We start from the raw sequence: 21,172 nt of genomic DNA on the forward strand, positions 1-21,172 counted from the left end.
GGAATATACGGGGTGAGAGAGAGACAAGAAGACCATTGGGAGCAATATTGGCTCTCAGGTACTCGGTCATGACTGTACCATGTAGAGCAGTTTTAATTTGTAACCTCCTCAAAGTTTGTAAGGCTTTCCAGTCATCATCCCTGCTACCTGATGGAAGGTTGCCATCCTCTGATAATAAGGAGGGGGCTTTTAGAATCTCGGCTACTGTCTCGTCATCAAAGCAAAGACCAGGGTCATCCATAGTGGACCGGGGGTCTAGAAGGGTTGGAGGAACTGGGGAGCTTGATGTGTCTTGTGAGGGATGGGGTAGGGAAATGCCCAAGCAAAGAAAAATAGAGGGGTTGTCCCACGGCTAGCTGCCGTACTAATATGTATACACACTTTGAAAAGAAGGGGGGGACAAGGAGCAAAGAAGTAGGAAGGGGAAAAGGTCCTGTACCGGTGCTCCTGGAGTCAATACACGTACAAAATAAGGTTACAGTTCCTAAAGAAAATAGTGCCAGTATGGTCTGCTGTGAGAAGGGGGAGGGATATAGGGCAAGGGAAGAGGTTCGAAAGTGGTAGTGTAATGGAGACCAGATACTCCTGGATGGTACTAGAAGTGCCCTCACACACCCTTGCGGGTGCAAAGCATCATCATCGGGCGGTGCTCCTCGTGGGGGTGGCGCTGCAGTCCCTCACGGGCCCTTGGAAGGGCTCTCTGTCGGAGATCTTTTGGTGGAGTCGCCGTAGTTGTGCGTGCGGGTGTGTGGGGAAAAGGGGGGCGGTGTAGTGATGGAACTAAAAAGACCTAATGATACCCTGACAGTTTATTAGTGGGTCCAATGGATCTACTAAAAGTAACGGGGGATAATGTTAAATAAACATTCTGAGTAGGGGAAAAGGATGTAAGTACGTCCCACTGCTCTCGACCCGTAGGAGTGAGGGTTAAAGTGAGAGAGAGGGAGTAAAAGTGGTGGTCAACATGTTTTGCGCTGCTAGCGGTCCCTAGTGGATCCTAGCGCTTCGTCAGGACCAAGGTGGTGACTATAAACTAAGAGGGAGGGATTCAGAAAAAAAGGGGGGAGTATCCTGTAATCCCAAAAGCAAAGGAGGAAGGAGCACGGATTATTCGTGTCCTTGACGTCGAACCTGCAGGGAGAGGGAGAGAACAAAGGATTAAAGAGGATGAGGGGCTTCCCTCAAACTGGGGCTAAAATATCGTGCACCAGTGGGGAGAGCATTCCAGCCGGAATCATGCTGGGATTAGTGCTAGTGCCCCGAGTCATGTAGACAATAGAAAAAAGGTGCCCAAAATGGGGGTCGTGACAAGACAACAAGAAGCTTAGTAAAAACAAACCTAAGTCCCAATGTGTAGCCCCTACTGGAATATTCAAGCTGTACATGCTAAAAGGCGACGTGAGACTCGGAGAGGTCTAAGTGCAGAGTGCCGAGAGTAAGCTCAAAGGTGAGCGTGGACTGACTGGTCTGCTACTCAGAGGGTATGGGACAGAGGTGGGTACGTGACTGCCCGTAGTTATCTCGTGTGAGTACTGACGATTGTAGCGTGTACGTACTGAAGCATGCTACACGTATCAGTAATGAGTAAAGTAGGGGCAAACACAACGAACGTGAACTATATGTATGTATGTTGGAAAAAACACATGCTGATCACATAGAAACTTATTACAATATCCTACCCGCAAAAAGTCTGGGTCCAAGCTGTGCCGGATTTTGACCATCTGGGGCTGGGGCTACAGCTACAAGGAATTAAAATGCGGGGGAAAAACAGTCTACATGAGTGACAAGAACCCTGAGAGTAACAAAGCTCACACACACGGCTGGTAAATGTGACCACGTAGTATACCATTGTAGAGGGAAGACAAGGATATAGCAGTAGTACCGCTAGGAAAATCGCTCATTAGCGTCATGTGTACTTACATCTGCCCCGGAAGTTTCACTGCGGTAACCTAGGGTGCCTCCAGAGTCGCCGGTAGCGTGGCACGGCGGGATAGGGCTTTTTATACAAAAAAAGTGGTTCCGGGGACGGGACAGGAATCGAGGAAGGACTAGGCTAAGGGCCGAGAAGGTGGCGGCCATCTTGGAACGGGTGCCAGGGGAAGCCTGATCATAATACGGGATCGTATCTAGAGGTATTAACATAAGCCCCTACTTTACTCATTACCGATACGTGTAGCATGCTTCAGTACGTACACGCTACAATCGTCAGTACTCACACGAGATAACTACGGGCAGTCACGTACCCACCTCTGTCCCATACCCTCTGAGTAGCAGACCAGTCAGTCCACGCTCACCTTTGAGCTTACTCTCGGCACTCTGCACTTAGACCTCTCCGAGTCTCACGTCGCCTTTTAGCATGTACAGCTTGAATATTCCAGTAGGGGCTACACATTGGGACTTAGGTTTGTTTTTACTAAGCTTCTTGTTGTCTTGTCACGACCCCCATTTTGGGCACCTTTTTTCTATTGTCTACATGACTCGGGGCACTAGCACTAATCCCAGCATGATTCCGGCTGGAATGCTCTCCCCACTGGTGCACGATATTTTAGCCCCAGTTTGAGGGAAGCCCCTCATCCTCTTTAATCCTTTGTTCTCTCCCTCTCCCTGCAGGTTCGACGTCAAGGACACGAATAATCCGTGCTCCTTCCTCCTTTGCTTTTGGGATTACAGGATACTCCCCCCTTTTTTTCTGAATCCCTCCCTCTTAGTTTATAGTCACCACCTTGGTCCTGACGAAGCGCTAGGATCCACTAGGGACCGCTAGCAGCGCAAAACATGTTGACCACCACTTTTACTCCCTCTCTCTCACTTTAACCCTCACTCCTACGGGTCGAGAGCAGTGGGACGTACTTACATCCTTTTCCCCTACTCAGAATGTTTATTTAACATTATCCCCCGTTACTTTTAGTAGATCCATTGGACCCACTAATAAACTGTCAGGGTATCATTAGGTCTTTTTAGTTCCATCACTACACCGCCCCCCTTTTCCCCACACACCCGCACGCACAACTACGGCGACTCCACCAAAAGATCTCCGACAGAGAGCCCTTCCAAGGGCCCGTGAGGGACTGCAGCGCCACCCCCACGAGGAGCACCGCCCGATGATGATGCTTTGCACCCGCAAGGGTGTGTGAGGGCACTTCTAGTACCATCCAGGAGTATCTGGTCTCCATTACACTACCACTTTCGAACCTCTTCCCTTGCCCTATATCCCTCCCCCTTCTCACAGCAGACCATACTGGCACTGTTTTCTTTAGGAACTGTAACCTTATTTTGCCAGCAAATCTGTTGCCTCTGGCTCCAGAAAATTCAGCGACATCAAAGTTTGTAATATGGCGGATGGGATACGTCAGTTTGTGGTGGAATAACCCGTCTGCCAAACTCTACATCAGTGCCTTCACCTCCCCGGGCCTGAAAAATGGATCTGGCCTGACCTTTCCTGGAAAAAAGCAATCTGGTGCGCATGTAGAGCTCTCCAGCGCCCACAGACAAGGTTTGCGTTATATAAAACTGCACTAAAAACATAAATAAATAGATTGAACAAATGTTCCTCTTCACTGCATTCTAATTACTTCAGTTATTCTTAAAGATCAGAATGTTTATTTCCCTGGATATGCTATTTAATTTTCCTGCATCCTGGGGAGCCTGTTTTGTAGTGCTGAGCTTTATAAAATACATTGTGCTTCTTAAACTGTTTTGCTTTTTGGCAGCCCACGTGCTTTTCTCATCCTCCTTTTGTTTCATCAGGCTCAAAACTTACCACTGCTCATGTAATTATTTTTTTTTTTTAAAGCAGCTCTTGGTTATTTAGTTACTTCTTAATTTAAGATCAGTGTTGAATGATAAGTTACTCAATGCTATTTCGCCACCTTGGATTCCTCAGGGATGCTGGGTAAAAAAGCACTGGCAAAGCCAACAGGGAAAGGACAGGATGCACCGTATTTATCACAACACAGCACATTCCTGCCTTTTCCCAGCACTGACGCAGAATGTACTGCCTAGCGCCATTGCAGGCTCTTTTGCACCATGATTCCAGGTTGCCTGTGTTGTAAGCATGATTGTGTTTGTGTACAAAAACGGTCGCCTCTGGCATTTTCCTCTTCCTGTGTGTTCTGCCGAATGTAGCATACATAGAAAGAGAATACAAAATGAGGAGAAATTAAGATATTTCTCCTTGTTGTCCCTCCACTGGGAAGGCATAGCATTATGCCGCATTCCCAGTCTACCAGTGATGGTAAATCTGGGAATGCCCCAAAATCCATGGGTTTTGCATGGGAACACCACTCATGTAGTGCTTCATTGAGACGAGTAACTTAATGCAATGATGTGCACTGTGTTGTGTTACTCTGCATTTATCTAGCCATTCAGGGGCACGCAATGTGATAAATCGCATTTCAAGGGTTGCGTTGCTTTTGCACCACGTTGCATGGTGCAAAAGCGACACAACCCCTTGATAAGTATGGCCCTAGGAGTCGACAGAGGGAGATGCAGAGAGATATAAAATAGTTCCTCATGCAGATCAATGCATAGGTTCCTTTGGTGGAAGAAGGTGTAACGAAGTTAGCAGTCTAGCAGTTGGGGGGGCGGAGCGAGTAAGGTGGAGGGGAAGAGGAGGAGTCACGATAGGAGGAGGGCAGTTGGAGTAGGGACAGTGTCGAGGTTGGATGTGTGGAATAAAGCTCCTATTATATATATCCACTGGCGACGAGGGTGGGATGACCAAGCCCCACTGACCACAGAGCTCCAGAGATCGTGGAGGAGCTGAGAGCAGCCCCAGGAACGAGCGTGGACCTGCCTGAAGGGAGGAAGCCGATCGCGCCGAAACGCGACTCACGCTGGAAGCGTGTGCTTTGGATGACGCTGGTGAGTGCAGAAGTCGGGAGCCCACCCCGACCCTGCCGTGCGCCCAAGAGTGAAGAGAGAAGTGCCCCAATACCGGAGACGCTGTCCCTGAAGGCCCGCCAGCGAGCGCCGTTGAGCGCGCTGAAGTCGAGCTGGAAAGCTCGTTGATGCCGGCAGATCTCACGCCCGATACGTGAGTTTTGGCACGCTGTCGCGAGGAGAAACGCGGGAAGCTGCCGAATAAGGCGGGAGCCCACCCCGACCTCATCTGATAGCCGTCGCCATTATGGAGAAGCAGGGCCTGAGGAGTGCCACCCTTGAAAATGCCCGCCGGTGAGTCCAGCATGAAAAGGACTGAATGAGCCATGAGAGAAAGCCTCGTGGCTGTGTGCAGTGACGGCGGCCATCTTGGAGTCAGGCACTTTTCAAGACAGACCCCTTGATTGTTGGAGAGCGGCCATTTTGAAGTCAGGCATACAGTAACAGAAACGAGCATTGGCAGAAAGGAAAATAAACAAGCATTGACAAGAGCAAGTAAGCAAGCATTGGCAAGAGCAAGTAAACAAGCATTGACGAGAGCAAGTAAGCAAGCATTGGCAAGAGCAAATAAACAAGCATTGACAAGAGCAAATAAACAAGCATTGACGAGAGCAAGTAAGCAAGCATTGGCAAGAGCAAATAAACAAGCATTGACGAGAGCAAATAAACAAGCATTGGCAAGAACACATACCGAAATAGGCACCAACAATGGAGTGGAAAGAAGACAACGACATAATGGCGACCTCACCACAGCGGAAGCTCTTTGTTGCGGGAGGATCACACCTGCGAGCTCCGGAACCTCTGACCGTGACCACAGGAGAGAGTATGGGCCCCAAGTGGCAAGAATGGTTAGAAGACTTCGAAGATTACATCGAGGGATCCAGAGTGACGGAAGACAAAGAGAAGTTAATTGCCCTCCGCAACCTAGCAGGCCGGGAAATAAGCAAAATGATTAAGGATTTCTCACCTTCAGATAGTGGAACATATGACAAGGTGCGTGAGGCACTAAACAAAAAGTTTCTACATAAAAGAAACGTGGACTATGAGCGCCACGAGTTTCACCAAGCGCGTCAAGGAAAAGAGGAGGCAATGAGTGCATTTATCACCCGGTTACGACGGCTGTCGAGACACTGTGAGTTTGAAATCTTCTCGCCTGACGCTGCTATCAAATCACAAATCATAGTTGGCTGTCACTCAGAAGCTCTCAGGAGATGGCTACTGAGGAAACCCCACGAATTGGAAGAGATAGAAGAAATGACTCGTATATATGACGAAGCGGAGGAACACGCCGCTACCATCGAAACGGGACACAACGGCCGTCCGGAGCAAGCGCACCGTGTTCAAGACCGACCTCGTAGCAGAAGGAAGTATTCGCGGGAGAATAAATGGAGACAGAGACCGTCGTCTCACCAACGACGCCCGGAGTACAGGAGAAGGGAAACGGGGCGAAGGGACCAAAAGCCAGAAAGGACTAGCCGATGTTATCGGTGTGGTTATGACTATCCCCATACAGACACCTGTCCGGCCATGGGTCAGCGATGCAGGAAATGTGGGCGATCCAATCACTTCGAAGCCATGTGCGGGGACTATCACAAAGAAAGGCGAGGTGAGACAACGAGATCGTCCCGCTCTGACACAAGAAAACATCACATTAGAGCTGTTCAAGGAGAGCCCAGGCGGTCCCCAGGTTCATCACATTCCAGCCGGGAATCACGCAGGTCACGTTGGGGATGCAGATCCCCATCTCGGGACTCGAGATCATCTTCCTCCAAAGACTCGACCTACACTGTGGAACACTTGAACCTGATTGCGGACCCTGATCAACAAAAAAAGTATCCACGTCTAGATATTAGAGTGGGGAATCACGACACCAAATTTATATGGGATAGCGGAGCCTCGCTGAACTATATTCCAGTTACGGAACACGAGAAGATGGTCCCGAAACCCCCACTAACTTTTGCACCAGTCCGCGTCTTTACGTAGATGTCCAAAAAACCGCTCCCCTGTCTGGGTAAATTCCACACAACTCTCACCCATGACGACATCACTGTACCGGCGGTCATACATGTCATCAAGGGGCCTGACGCCGACTGCCTACTTAGCCTCTCCACTGCGGAGCGTCTTCATCTGGTGGAAGTCTTATTCACAGTCAACGACAACAAGAACTGTGTCAGCAAGTTTCCCAAATTACTTCCCAAACAGGGGAAGGCGGAGAACCCGGCTGACTACATGCCCTGCCACCCTCTGCCGTCGTCAGAATCCAAACCATCGATTGCTGAGGAGTATATCCACTTCGTGGCTAGCCAAGCATTGCCACCTGCCATTCCTATGGACGCCATTCGGGAAGTCACTAATGGATGGAAATACAACCCGCGAGAAGAAGACACAGCCTCTACAATCCGGATAGAGATACAAGCATTCTGCCACGTCTGCGATGAACTGTCGGTCACCACAGATGGAGTCATTCTAAGAGGTCAACGACTTGTCATCCCCAGTCAACTACGGCAGGGAGTTATCAATCTGGCCCATGAAGGCCACAGAGGAGTAGTATCTACGAAGCGAGATCTACGGGAAAGCGTCTGGTTCCCCTTTCTGGACCAAATGGTGGAAGCCACACTGAAGGATTGCCATCTCTGTCAGTTGACCAGCAAAAGCAATCCACCGGCACCATTACAAATGACCACCCTACCCAGTGGAGTGTGGCAAGAAGTTGCCATGGACTTCTATGGACCGCTGCAGTCTGGAAAATATGTGGTTGCCATAATTGACGAATATTCATGATTTCCCATCGCTCAAATAATATCGTCTACAAGCGCCTCCTGCACTCTCAAAGTGCTAGATGAGATATTCGCAACATGGGGTGTCACCAAGGAAGTCAAAACAGACAATGGGCCCCCATTCAATGGACACGAATTCAGTGCTTTTGCGAAACACATGGACTTTGAGCACAGAAAAGTTACACCGCTCTAGCCACAAGCGAATGGCACCATTGAGAGATTTATGGCTACGATTAAAAAGACATTTCAGCAAGCCACTGCTGAGAAGAGAGAACTGCAGGCAGCTCTGAATGAGGTTCTAAGAGCCTACAGGACAACTCCCCACTCAACCACCGGACAATGCCCTGCGACCCTCATGCTAGGGCGGCCAGTGAGAAATCGTATCCCGGCAGGGGAAGGTGCTCTGCAAGCGGTATCACCAAATTACATGCACCAGGAAATAGCTGTGACTGACAAGCATAACAAGGACAGAATGAAATCGTATGCCGATGCCAAGAGGAGGGCGAGGTCTCCATCTTTGCATGAAGGGGATCATGTCTTCATTAAACAGGAGCAGCAGAGAAAGACTGATTCCCGATTCCGTGACGAGCCATTATTAATTATCCAGCAGAAGGGCACGATGCTGACGGCGGAATCTGAACAATGCAGAATCACCAGGAACATCTCCCACTTCAAGAGGTGTCCGCGAGACATAAAAGGACCGGGGGTGAGCCCGACTGACACTCCCGCACTTGAAGAACCTGATCCTAGTGATACAGGAGGCAGAGGTCAGCAGAGTGAGTCCGTGCTGAGCATGTCCACTGGGAACACGTCGTTGCGGCCACGTCGCGATATCCAGCCACCAAAGAGACTCATTGTAGAGATGGACTGAAGCACTGTTTGTTTGTTTGTTTTATCAAGAAAAGGGGAGATGTAACGAAGTTAGCAGTCTAGCAGTTGGGGGGCGGAGCGAGTAAGGTGGAGGGGAAGAGGAGGAGTCACGATAGGAGGAGGGCAGTTAGAGTAGGGACAGTGTCGAGGTTGGATGTGTGGAATAAAGCTCCTATTATATATATCCACAAAGTGTCTGTGGTCCTTTGTAGCGCGATGCTACAGAAGGACACACCCAAACAGCTAACAGCGTTAGGTGAGGGAGTAATGTTGCTTATGTGTTAGGCTAAGATGTGATTGGCATATTCTCAAGCCAATGGCTGAAACAGACGGGTCAAGAAAAGCAAGTGACCTGCTGTATGTATATTGAACGCAGTAGGTCTGTTTTTAGACAGTCAACCCAGACCGAAAAAGGGCGTGGGAGGGGATTGTCTTTTAAAAAATTATATCACAACACGTGTGTTTACAATCATTGGGTATTGTATAAACTTGACTACATATGTGATTTTCTGGTTAAAGCATTGTTTAGGTTTAACAGACAATGTTTCTAACGTGTCCCCATTGATTTATTTTGATCTAACAGCAGCCAAAGATCTGATCAGCAAGCTGCTTGTGGTTGACCCCAAAAGGCGCTTCACTGCCAGTCACGCTCTTCACCATCGCTGGATTAGTTCAGACGGAAAAAGGAATAACAGAAACTTGCAGAGGGAAGTAACAATGAACCTCGAGCGCCACTTTCAGAGCCGACGCAGGCAGGAGGCTTCCAGCAGCGACCGCTGACGTCTGCCTCGCGATCATCGACAATGCACCAGAGACTGCCTCAAAAGATGCCTGACCTCCGGTGCACGGTCAGCCATCCTCTCAGAAGTCTGTATGCGAAGGGAAAGTGACTATTTTTGTACTCGTACTTTCAAGAATAAAATCCTATTAATATGTTATATCAATCCCAAAGTACAAAGCGGCTCGGGCTGCCACGTAGAGACCATCACTTCCACTGGTAGTCTGTGTTTTAAATTACCAACGCGCAGACACACATCTTCCTACATTACCTGCTGGGATGGTTTGCACTGTTCACTTAAAGGTATTACAGTCCTGTTGAGTCACTTCTCCGAAAAGAGAACACGAGAAAAATTGATACCACCATGTTGTTTAACGCAGAAAGGTTAATTCAACAACAACGGTAGCACAAAGTACAGGCCTCAAACTGTTTTAATTTGACTCCCGCGCTCTAGTTTGACTCAGTTAATGATCAAAAGTCAAAACCCCAAAAGTATAATCTCCATATACCCTTTTCTAGGCCTGGCATCACGGTGGTGCTGTCTGGGGACCTATCGCTATCAATTCTTAGAACTATGCATACGGTAGGCTTTAGCTACGCCTAGAGGATTATTTCCCCCTCACCTCATGGTATTGGCTGGTTGGTGTATCTCTCCGCCTCCTGTGGCAATGTAAGAAGAGCTACCATTTTACATCTCAAAAGTAAGCTGAATCATTAGACTCCTCTTCACACATTGTATACAGAAAACGATCTTTATTTGTTTTAGTTTTTGGCTGCAGCTAGCTTTTTAAAAAGGTTTTAGTCAGGTGTGTGTTTTCCCTGCACGTTTCCCACGTTGTTCTTTCCCGTTTGTGTCTTTCCCTTTGACTTTCCATTTATGTTTATTTCCCATTCTTTTTCCCTTGTCTGAATTTTCCCATTCTTTTCTCTATATGTCTCTTATCCAATGTTCTTCCTTCTCTGTTTTTGCTTAAAAAAGGCTTTGTCAAAGCCTTTAGATTTGGATTTAATGGGCTCTCACATTCAAATACAGATATGGTTTCCTACCTCAAGGAACATGTGTCCCATTACTTTACAATGTTTCTTTGCATTAGTGTCTGATGAGAGCACAAGGGGCAAGAAAACTCTGGGCAGTGGAGGAGAAAGATAATATTGCTGGTGGATCTATGCAAAGTCTCTTCTTCTCAAACCTTTTTAAAAATCAAAGATTACATAAAAACAATAGGGAAATACAATACTGACTCACAAACCAGAGTGCCCTTGCGCTCACCTCTAAAGTTGTTCAAAAGGAAATGTACCAATGGTGGTGACTTTTAAGATTGCCCCATCCCATAACACAAACCCACAAGTTACTCTCCTGCATATAGACTCACTTGCAACTGTGCATTGACCCACCAAATACAAACACTGTCATTCCAACATTAGTATGCTTCATTTCTATAAACAAAACCAAGGGAGATGGCGCTACTACAACGTATTTGAACATTCCACCCATGTATTGCATTGAAAGCACTCCAATGGCAATGCATGGAATCTTGATGGATCCAGCTACTTCTTGCCCAGGGATCCTTTTCTTAAAATAATGTACTTTCAGCTTGTGATGCTGAAAATACTTAGCCAAAATATAAAAAGCAGACATTGTGCCTTTTCTTTATTGGGCCGGAATATGGACTAACCCTGCTGCCCAAACCTATTTAGAATCTCTAACAGACATGTTGAACCACAAGAAGTCAATTAAAATTGATTAGTCAGACCAAGTTAAAAAAGCTTTACAGAAGGTAAACTTGCCTGACTTTTGGAATAACCCATGCTCGATGTCTAAATACAGCATTACATTGATTAGCAACAGGAATAGAGCTATTGCTGATCAAACTCAATTTACCACCATCAGTAAAAGAAAGATGACACTGTCATACATTAAATTAAAATCCTCTAGCAACTTTGAATGTTAATTTGACCATCTGTACATCAAAATCAAACTATGGATTTTCCCCACTAAATTTTGCCAAAAAATATGGTCCTCTTTCAAAAGCATTTCGGACCACTGTAATTGTAATTTTGGCGGCCAACAGACAATCAAACATTTCATGTTGCTCTGTTCCACAACATTGCAACTGAGGAAGCAACTTCTAATCTCCCTAATCTGGGCATACAACATAAAAATATGTAAAGAGGCTTTCGACTTGTGGCTGGGGAGAAACTTGCAAAATGTATGCCAGTTACATTTTGCATCTTGACGGCATGGTAACTAACACAATAGACTGTAATGATCCCATTGAACAAACTACAAAACCGTTTTTTAATTCTTGTATTATGAAAGCTGCTATTTTAGAAACATAATTTTATATATGTATGGCTTCTCAGTAAATAGTAAATATATGTGATTATATGATGCCCAGACCTCCATCTGTTGTTGCTGGTGGTTACTTGTGCTGCCGTGGATGGGGTGTGACTACGTCCCCCTGCATTCCTGCTTGGAGGAGGGGGCCGACTCTGCTCTCAGCTGGCTGCCATGAAGTGCATAAAAGAGATGCATGATTCCTGCATTGAGGGATGTGCGCGAGACACACCCGGTCTTGGCGCGAAGACCAGGCCAAGACTGGCCTGTTTTAGCCCATCATCGACTGGAAGAGGCTGGGCTATTCTTCTTGATTTCTATCCTCCTGCACGAGTCGCCCACAATTCCTATGGTACTGTGCGGTATCCAGCTCCTATTTTGTTTGTAGCTCTCCCAGATAAAATGGGGAAATGGAAGGTTACCTCTGTTGTTACTCCTGGTCCTCAACCCAAACAAAGCACTACAATTGATAGCTTCTTGGTGCGGGCTGTTGTCATTATCTCTAACAAGATTAAGTAGGCAGAATGGCGACTTTCCCTCACAGCTGGTGATATTGCCCCAACCCCCCTTCACTTTGATGTTTCTCACAGTGATGCCCTGGCTGATGTCCGTCCTAGTGAGCTATCTCCATTTGAAGGGACCGGCAACAGCAGCAATACTGGTGAAGGGATGATGGAAGGGGAGGGCCTAAACAGCCCTGAGTCCACTGCACCTTCGTCTGGCCCTGGCCCGATGGTCAAACAAAGGAAAAAGTAATTGAAACTCAAGCCAGGAACTAAAAATCCTTATTGGCCTCACAAGAGCAGAGTACACTGACCAGCCCGCCAATATTGGACTCTTCTCTTTGGGACAGCATAAGTGGATTCCATGGAGACTTGCTTAACCTTAAGCTATGGCACATGTACAACCGGCTAGACGCCATCGAGGCATGTCTGAAAGGCTTGTCTAGTATCAAAAAGGGGTGTCATGGGCCTATCACAGGAGCACCCCAGTGCAGATGCTAGGCCAGTTCTCTCAACACAACAATGCAACTTAATGTCAGGAAACAACACAAGAGGGGAGTCAATAGCGAACAGAGATCTGCTGCACCTACTGAGGCAAAAACAACAGTTGATGGATAGAATGCAGAACAATGTCATACATTCACCCCAGTACAGAGATCTGGGCCTAAATCCATCGTTCTTTTGCTCACCATGCCATTCCAGTTTGAACCCAGCCATATGCAAATCAGTCATGACCCTGTGCCTCATGGGAATAGTCCAGCCCGAACTGCCAAGCCAGGTCCTCCCTGGACTTGAATCAAGCATCCTAGGACCGGTTTCGGGGTTTCACCACTCTCTTCAGCCAGGATAGCTTGATTCCAGTGGCATGGAGAGCACGGGACTCACGTCTGAGCATACCCGTCCCACTCGGGGTGACAAATTCAAAAACAACAGTTGATGGACAGAATGCAGAACAATATCATACATTCACCCCAGTACAGAGATCTGGGCCTAAATCTATCGTTTTTTTGCTCACCACGCCATTCCAGTTTGAACCCATCCATATGCAAATCAGTCTTGACCCTGTGCCTCACAGGAACAGTCCAGCCCAAACTGCCAAGCCAGGTCCTCCCTGGACTGGAACCAAGCATCCTAGGACCGGTTTCGGGGTTTCACCCCTCTTCAGCCAGGATAGCTTGATTCCAGTGGCATGGAGAGCACGGGACTCACGTCTGAGCATACCCGTCCCACTTGGGGTGACAAATGCAAAAACAAAAGTTGATGGACAGAATGCAGAACAATGTCATACATTCACCCCAGTACAGAGATATGGGCCTAAATCCATCGTTTTTAGGGATAGAATGTTTGCATTGTCAGCATTCCGTCCTTCATTTGTTTGCTGTAACACTTTTCGCCCTAAGTGGGATGGGTATGCCCAGACGTGGGTCCCTTGCTCACTGTGCCACTGGATTCAAGCTAGCCTGGCTGAAGAAGGGTGACATACCCTGAAACCGGTCCCAGGATGGTTGTTTCCGGTCCAGGGAGGTCTTGGCCTGGCAGTTCGGTCTGGACTGTTCCCCTGAGGCACAGGGTGAAGACTGATTTGCATATGGCTGGGTTCAAACTGGGGTGGCATAGTGGGCAAAAGAACAATGGATTTAACTCAGATCTTTTGACTGGGGGAGAATGTTTGCATTGTCATTTGATTACTGTAGCACCTACTGAGGCTGCCCCTAGACCCCCAAGCCGGGAGGCCAGTTACTGTGCTCAGTCGGAACATATTAGCAATCATCCCGAAGAGAGGCAAGACAACCCAGACCGCCTTCCTTTGATTAGCCTCCCTCCAGCCTCTTGACCGTATGTATACATTTTAGTAAATGTGCCAAGTTTGCTTCCCGTCACAATGGCGTCAACACAGGATTTAAAAAAAAAAAGGTGACTCACTGGCTCAACACTAATATGAGACGCTTCTGCAATATTTACTAAGAAATCCTCCTTGTAAGCAGAGTTGAGGGAATAGGGCCCTTAGCAAGACAACACCCCGGGTACTGCTTAATTATACATTTCCGAAGATCCCTGGTTGCTGGGGAGATTCTGGCACAAGCTAGGGCTGGCACTGTAAAACCAAGCCCACTATAGATTCTGCTTCTGGGCTTCTTTTTTTACAAACATTGCCCCCTCCAATCCTGTAAGAAATGGAACCCAGGCCTCTACCTACTTTCCCAACAGGTCAATGCTGCATTCCAGCCATTGTCCAGGAACATATTCATGGTGCTTTCAGAATTGGAGGATAATGACTGACAATATATAGGGGAGCGTGATAGAGCCACTGTTGCCAACATGAACGCAAGCCCCTCGAGCTGAACGAGTGCTCTCCCTGTCCTGGAAACCAGGGCCATCTTGGACTATGTGAAGATACGTCAATCCCCCTTGTGGGTCACTCTTTGTATCATATATTAGACAATCATTGGGAAACATTTTGCTAGCTTGCCTTCTGAGAACTGGAGCATTTTATTGGAATATTGCTGGGCTCAAATCAAAGCTCACCTGTCCAGATGTAGGATATTTTATTGACTCCTTTGATATTTTTATATTCCAAGAGACATGGTGTACAGCCCCTGTATTTAGAACAGGGTTCAAATGTATCATGTAATGCTTTAGCCTCTGAAAGGGGCGTCCTGCTGGTGGGCTCACTACCTGGGTTAAAACTCCGCTAAATTGTGAAATACAAGCTTTAACCTCGAATTCACCTAACATCCTAGGGCTTCAACTGGTTCACTTTGAAGGGGAAGCTGTGTACAATAGATCTGAGGACCACCACAAGTGATCAATCACATACTCTAAATATCTGAGAGGAGTGCCTTTCAGGTATCTTACCAGGTTGATCAACTATTGTCGCAGGTGACTGTAATGTAGCCATTGATTGTGTAGATTTTAGCATCACAGAGGATGAGGATAAGTCACTGGTAATTCTATAATTTGATCTAGAGCCATTGAAAAGTGCTTCACCCTGGCAACACAGCTTTTAGGGCTCATATTGTCACTTGGCTTTAGAGCGAGTAATATCAGAACACCCTCAGATGCGGGGTGTGGGCACACTTTCAAGCGTTATAATTTCACAAGTAGAATTGACTGTATTTTAATCTCTCAGAAGCTATGGCCATTGGTAGAAGATGTGAGGGTTATATCCAGGTCTGCTAGCGACCCCAACGCTCTACACTTGGAGATGACACAACCTCTTTTTTTCCCAGGGAGACTGGTCCCTGTCTAGGCCGTAGGGGGATCTTGCGCTTCCCAATAACAAGCAGGCCCTTAAATGGCCCTCAGTTTCCTGCGACCCCATTATTATGACCCAGATTTACGTGAAGGTCACTGATTCTATTGAGCATACGATTGGAATAGATCTCAAAAGCATTAATCCATTGGATTGCCTAAAACACCATAATGATTCTTTTGATCAGTTGGGTATCTATTTCCATAAAGAGTGTAAAGAACCACCCAGAGCAGGGAAAAGGCATCCCTGGTTTACTAACTAATGCAGTCTAGCCAAGTTGGTATTAATCGACTCTGTTAAACCTAAGAACAGAGACCTAATACCAAAAGCAAGAAGGGAGTACAAATATAAATTTAAAAAAAACAAGAACAGCCTGGGAGTCTGATGTGTGGAATGACTTTGTTGCTGCAGTGAGAGCTAGGGACACAAAATCCTTTTGGAGAATCATAACTAATGGCAGTAATTCTGCTACAACCCATATTGACTATTTTATGCAGTCTAAAACGTGGGTTGACCACTTTGAGAAGCTCTATTCTGATAAGGAAACTTACCCTATCGACGCTCTCAACCTGGGCCAGCCCACTTCTAGGGAAGAGCATAATATTCTTGAATTTTCTTTTGATGAATCACTTATGGCCATAGCTGCCATGGTCCCCGGAAAACCTCTAGGCCCGATGGAATCCCGGGTGATCCATTTCCTGCGGAGCCCCAAGTGTAGGGCCCTTATCTAAACCTACTGTCCAATTCAATTCTGTGAGGTGCCCCCATTCCTAAGTCTTGGCAGTTAGCAGAGATAGTACCCATATATAAAAAAGGCAATAGGGATGACCCTTGCAAATATAGGCCTATCAATTTCATTGATGGGCTTCAAAAATTGTTTTGCTGGCAGATCCTAGGAAAGCCAGTTGGCTAGATCCAAGAACATAACATACTTTCGGACTTTCAGGCAAGTTTCTGACAGAATGTACGCACCCTGGACTAAATCTTTAGGTTGTGCACTCTGTACTTGAAGGCAGTGGTAAAAGAGGTGGGCCACTTATACGTAGTATAAGTAGACCTGAAATCTGCCTTTGATTTAATCCCTGGATGCAAATTGTGATCGTTTTTGGGAAGTATGGGGGTCCCCGTAGAGATTCTATCCATCATCATAAGATTACACGAAGAGAATTATGCCTGGGTCAGATGTGGCAGGAGAGGACAATTGACAAGTCCCATCTCGATCCAGAAGGGAGTGAGGTAAGGCTGAGTCCTAGCCCCTACTCTCTTCTCACTGTGTATTAATGATGTAGTAAACTATTTGGACATCCTGGGCAGTGATGCACCCAAAATTGACAGAAGAAAAGTCCCAAATCTGCTATTTGAGGACAATACTTTGCTTATTTCAAAGACATCCTCAGTCTTGCAAACGCTAGTGAAAAGGTTTTTACAATTCTGCAAAGAGAGGGGGTTGGAATTTAACATTCAGAAGACCCAAGTTCATGGCTTTTAATCCCTATCAATGTAAGTAAATCTTTATTGTTTTATTACAATCTTTGGAACATGGACAGCTGTAATCACAGTAATTCAAAAGATCAGTTAAAAACAAATGTATAAATAGATAAAATAAGGGAAGAACACTCAAATGTCATCACTTTCTCCAGGCATGACGCTACTATTATGGATAATCTAGAGATAACATGCTGCACTAGAATATTGATATCATATAACAAAATCCGAAAAGTAGCTTTTCTGTTGTCTGGAATTTACATAAATTCCATGGGGATTTCCTTACTGATAAGATATCTCCATGTTTGTACAAAGTCATTACTATATACCATTTTCTTTTATCAGCATCTTTTAAAGTGCTTGTTTTACCATAATGTGGACAGCATTAAAATATATTTATAAATTTCTCCAATGCCCATTTCTTTTAATACGGAATTGCTGAAGTGCTTCTGAACTGTAAAGTGCTTACGTGCAGTGCCTTAAATGCTAGCCCAAACTGTAAACATACATTTTCTGGCAGTGGTAGGATGTTGAAAAAGTGTTTCTGATTATTCTAATAATTTTTGTTTTCTTAAATCAGATTATTTTATTTTTTTCTGCGATAAGAGTAAACTTGAAAAATTGTCTAATTAAATGAATTAATTTGCCAGAAAGGCATACAATTATTGCTTGATGACATGCTCTCACCTCTTGTTCATTAAAGGTGGATTTCAACAATGCCTTTCCTGTAATAGACAAGGGCAAATACACACGATGTGTGTTAACGTTTCGCGGGCAAACTAATAATAAAAAATAATGTTGGCGCTCCTTTTTATTGAAAGAATTAATTATCAACCAGGCATGTTTTTTTATTGACATAGCCTCCTTATCCACCATCAGGGATAGGATGTTTATTGACCGATTTAAAAAAAGTTAAAAAATGTTATTATTTCCGTCCCAGTAATCATAAGGCTGGAGGTTAAATGAATTTAAACTCTTAGTTAAGTAAATCCTCCACCCATGTGCGTAGTCTGATTTGGTCAGTCCCTGCCAACACAAGTTTGCAAGGCTGCCGGAATCGGATAAAAACAAGGAGTAAAAGCCTTTTAAGAATGCTGATTGCCTTACTAGGGATTGGCTCGACATGTCAAACTCCAGTCGGATATTTGCATGTCCAATATTTCTGGGAATCCTAAAAGTAGATTTAAAAACCTTAATTTGTAAATTATCTCAAATATTTGCATCTTTGCCTTGGAAAATTACCGACCCGTCGGCTCAGGAATCATTTTTGCCTTCATAAATTTAACTAAATGCTCGTGACTAGGGCAGGCAAGTTTATCTCACAAAATTCTAAAAGCGAATGTGAGCGATCTTGCTTTGGCCTTTAATCCCTATCGTTCAAGGGGATGCAATGCTAGAGCCCAGGACAAGATATAAGAGCAAGTGAAAGAATTTGATTATTGGGAGTTAAACTCACTAGTAAACTATCATGGCACGCATACACAGTTAGGAGTTCCCTCAAGCTACGACAAGAGTCGAGAGCAATTATTACGATGATTCAGAAGCTAAAAATTAGACCATTTGCCCCAGCTGTGGAGGTGTAGAACTTTAAGACATAGAGTTCAGTCTTATATGGTGTGGAGCTCTGGGGCCAAGAAATATTGAAAAGCCTTTCTTTAGTGGAAAACAATTTTGTAAGAGCTATGTTGAATCTTCCCCAGACAGCCCCTCACCTTCCACAGCTTAAAGACGTTGGCCCACTCCCAATTACTTTGATCGAGTAATATGCAGCCCTTGCTGTATTGGCACAGATTGTAATCAAAGGAAGAATAGGCACCCTACAGAATCTTTGTGACAGACCTAATGTGCCCTAGAATGTCTAAAAAGATCCCATGGCTTAGGCACATTAGGTAAACACTTTCCAAACTGAACCTGGCCACCCTATCGGACTCACCAGACTCTGTATCCACAATTGCTTGGTCCACACGACAAGAAAAACGAAAACTCTTGTTTTGGGAAGAAAACAAACCAGGGCAGCTGCACTGATAGATTTCTGGATTACAAACACCTTCCATCATTTGAGCCTTTTTTAGATACGATTTTATCCCCCTTAGGAAAACAGTTGTTTTTACGTTATAGATATGGGACACTTCCAATAAAACGTTTTTGCATAAGATGGGGTACTAACTATTGCACTAGTACCCAATCCCTGTCATGCAATCGAGATGAGGAAACACCACTTTTTCTTCTTTTGCCAAGCTTATGTTTATGCCCGTAAGAAATGAATTAAGCCTACGTGCTGTCTGCTAGGTGTACGGAAAGTTGACCACGCCCTGAGAATAACGAGGTCGGATACTGATGACAAGATCTACATTTGTGTTTCAAAAGTCTTGGCTTCGGCATGGCTGACTAGTAACAGGCGATGATGAGGCATTTTTCTTTGAGTCCATACAGGCTTGGTTGCTTTCCCATTTTCAATGTAACCACCATTCTGTGCAAGAGAACTAAAAACTGTATAGTGTCCTCACGTCAGTCAAGTGGGGTACCAGAGAAGTTCTAGATTGCAATATTCAGCCATGCTAGCCAGTTTCTATAGGTACGCAGGTTGATAAGGCACGGGTCACTTTATTTTGATTTGATGTTGACTTCCCTTGATGGTTTATGTTATCAATATGCAACTGTTTATTATAGTGCTTGGTCGCGACCATCAATTGAAGGGTTACTGCAATGCTGTGCACTGTTTTTATCTGTTTCTGAAAATCTGTTTTAATCTAATGCTGTGATTGTCAGCTTTTAGCATGTACCGACATTAACATTTTAACGTAAGTGCAACAAATAATTAATGTTACACATGGCACCGATTTGTAGATTTTTATCCTGTTTTAACGTGTTTTGACTAGGTATCTCTGTGTTTTTGAAGGATCTTTGAATCCGAAATAAACTTCTTGACTGCCTGACTAATTTTATGATTTGATGGTGCAAGAATAATTCTACGAAACTGTCCATGAAATTTCAGTGGCATAATCCTATCAGTGTGTCTCAATTCAGGAGTGTTCAAATATACAAGAATTAATCTGTATTGATGGGAAAAACATTTTAAGAAAACTACTTTGACATTTGTTTAACATCTGATGTTAATGTCTGTTAAATTTTAACTATCTATTTTTAATGCTCTTTTATAACATTTATTAGCATTATAACAGTTATGGAGATGAAAAGTTTAGAATTTAAAACAAAAAGTTCAAGAAGACTTAAGTAACTAAAGTTACTGCCTGTATTCTAATACTTAGAACTTTGCTCAATGCTTGATTTTATGCTAAAAACATTGTTTTAAATAAAGACAGGAAAATGACAACTTCACTGTTAGTTTTATTTCTACTTTTTTCTTGAGAAAGTGATTTTGCCAAATATCCTACACCAGTGTTCTCTCAAGATAGAATGACTTTTCTAGTTACTCACTGGGCTTCGTAAGATGTGTAGTCTTCGCTAGCAGTGATTTTAGGGTGGTATGGACACATTCAGAAGTTTCTTGCGAAGACTGTTGTGGGTGTTAATAATATGTGTACTAATGTTTTGCTATGTGGTCAGAACAGTGTGTTAAGTGGGGTAAAAAACTAGAGGGAGGGCCCTGAAGCATCACAAAAGAACATATGCTTAGGGTCAACATCTAAGATCTTTAGACTGAGGTCTATAAAAGCATCAGCAATTAAGGAAGCAGTATAACAGGTGTGGCCTACAGAAATAAGGGACAGATGTAACAGATGTGGGCAAGTGTGTGGAGTTCCCTGAAGCCTTTGTAACTAGAGAGTACGGAAGAGCAAACATCCTTCATTTATGTTTATATGGATTGCCCTCTATTGGCAACAGTGTTGTGAGGGGCGAGGGGGCACTCTTTCTGTTTCCTGAGGATTAGTTGACCAAATCCTGAAGTACCTGCTAGCTAGTACTGGGGAGTAGCAACCAGAGTGAAATGTAATATAATTAATAAGTAAATCATTAGTGTCTCAGCACTTTTAAATGTTTCTAGGAGCTAACAGTATGCATAAGAGACAAATCTAGTAACCTATATAGTAATGATCTATAACTATCTATAGGAAGGATCAATAAATATGCTGTCCTTGTTCTTATCTATCGGTTCCTGCAAGGCATAGATAGATAGATTTCTATAGAAGGACATCACCGAATCAAAACATTCATAAAATAAAGCAAATAGTTAATTACAATAATTCCTACGTGACTTAACATGGATACTAAAATGAATACTACAGATATAAAACATGCTAAAATACAAATTATCTAAATAATTTG

The 21,172-nt window shown here is 44.7% G+C and overlaps 1 protein-coding gene across 1 annotated transcript in view; it reads left to right on the top strand.

The window, feature by feature from the left end:
- The window catches only part of DCLK3 (doublecortin like kinase 3), a 339,069-nt gene extending 329,379 nt beyond the window's left edge, over nt 1-9,690 (top strand). Inside the window, exon 5 of the mRNA XM_085607560.1 lies at nt 9,112-9,690. Coding sequence (XP_085463686.1) covers nt 9,112-9,308 — 197 coding nt within the window. The 3' untranslated portion in view covers nt 9,309-9,690. The remainder of the gene's footprint in view (nt 1-9,111) is intronic.
- Nucleotides 9,691-21,172: the final 11,482 nt, after the last annotated feature.

This window comes from Triturus cristatus, chromosome 5_2 (genome assembly GCF_964204655.1).
Source record: "Triturus cristatus chromosome 5_2, aTriCri1.1, whole genome shotgun sequence".
NCBI lineage: Eukaryota > Metazoa > Chordata > Amphibia > Caudata > Salamandridae > Triturus > Triturus cristatus.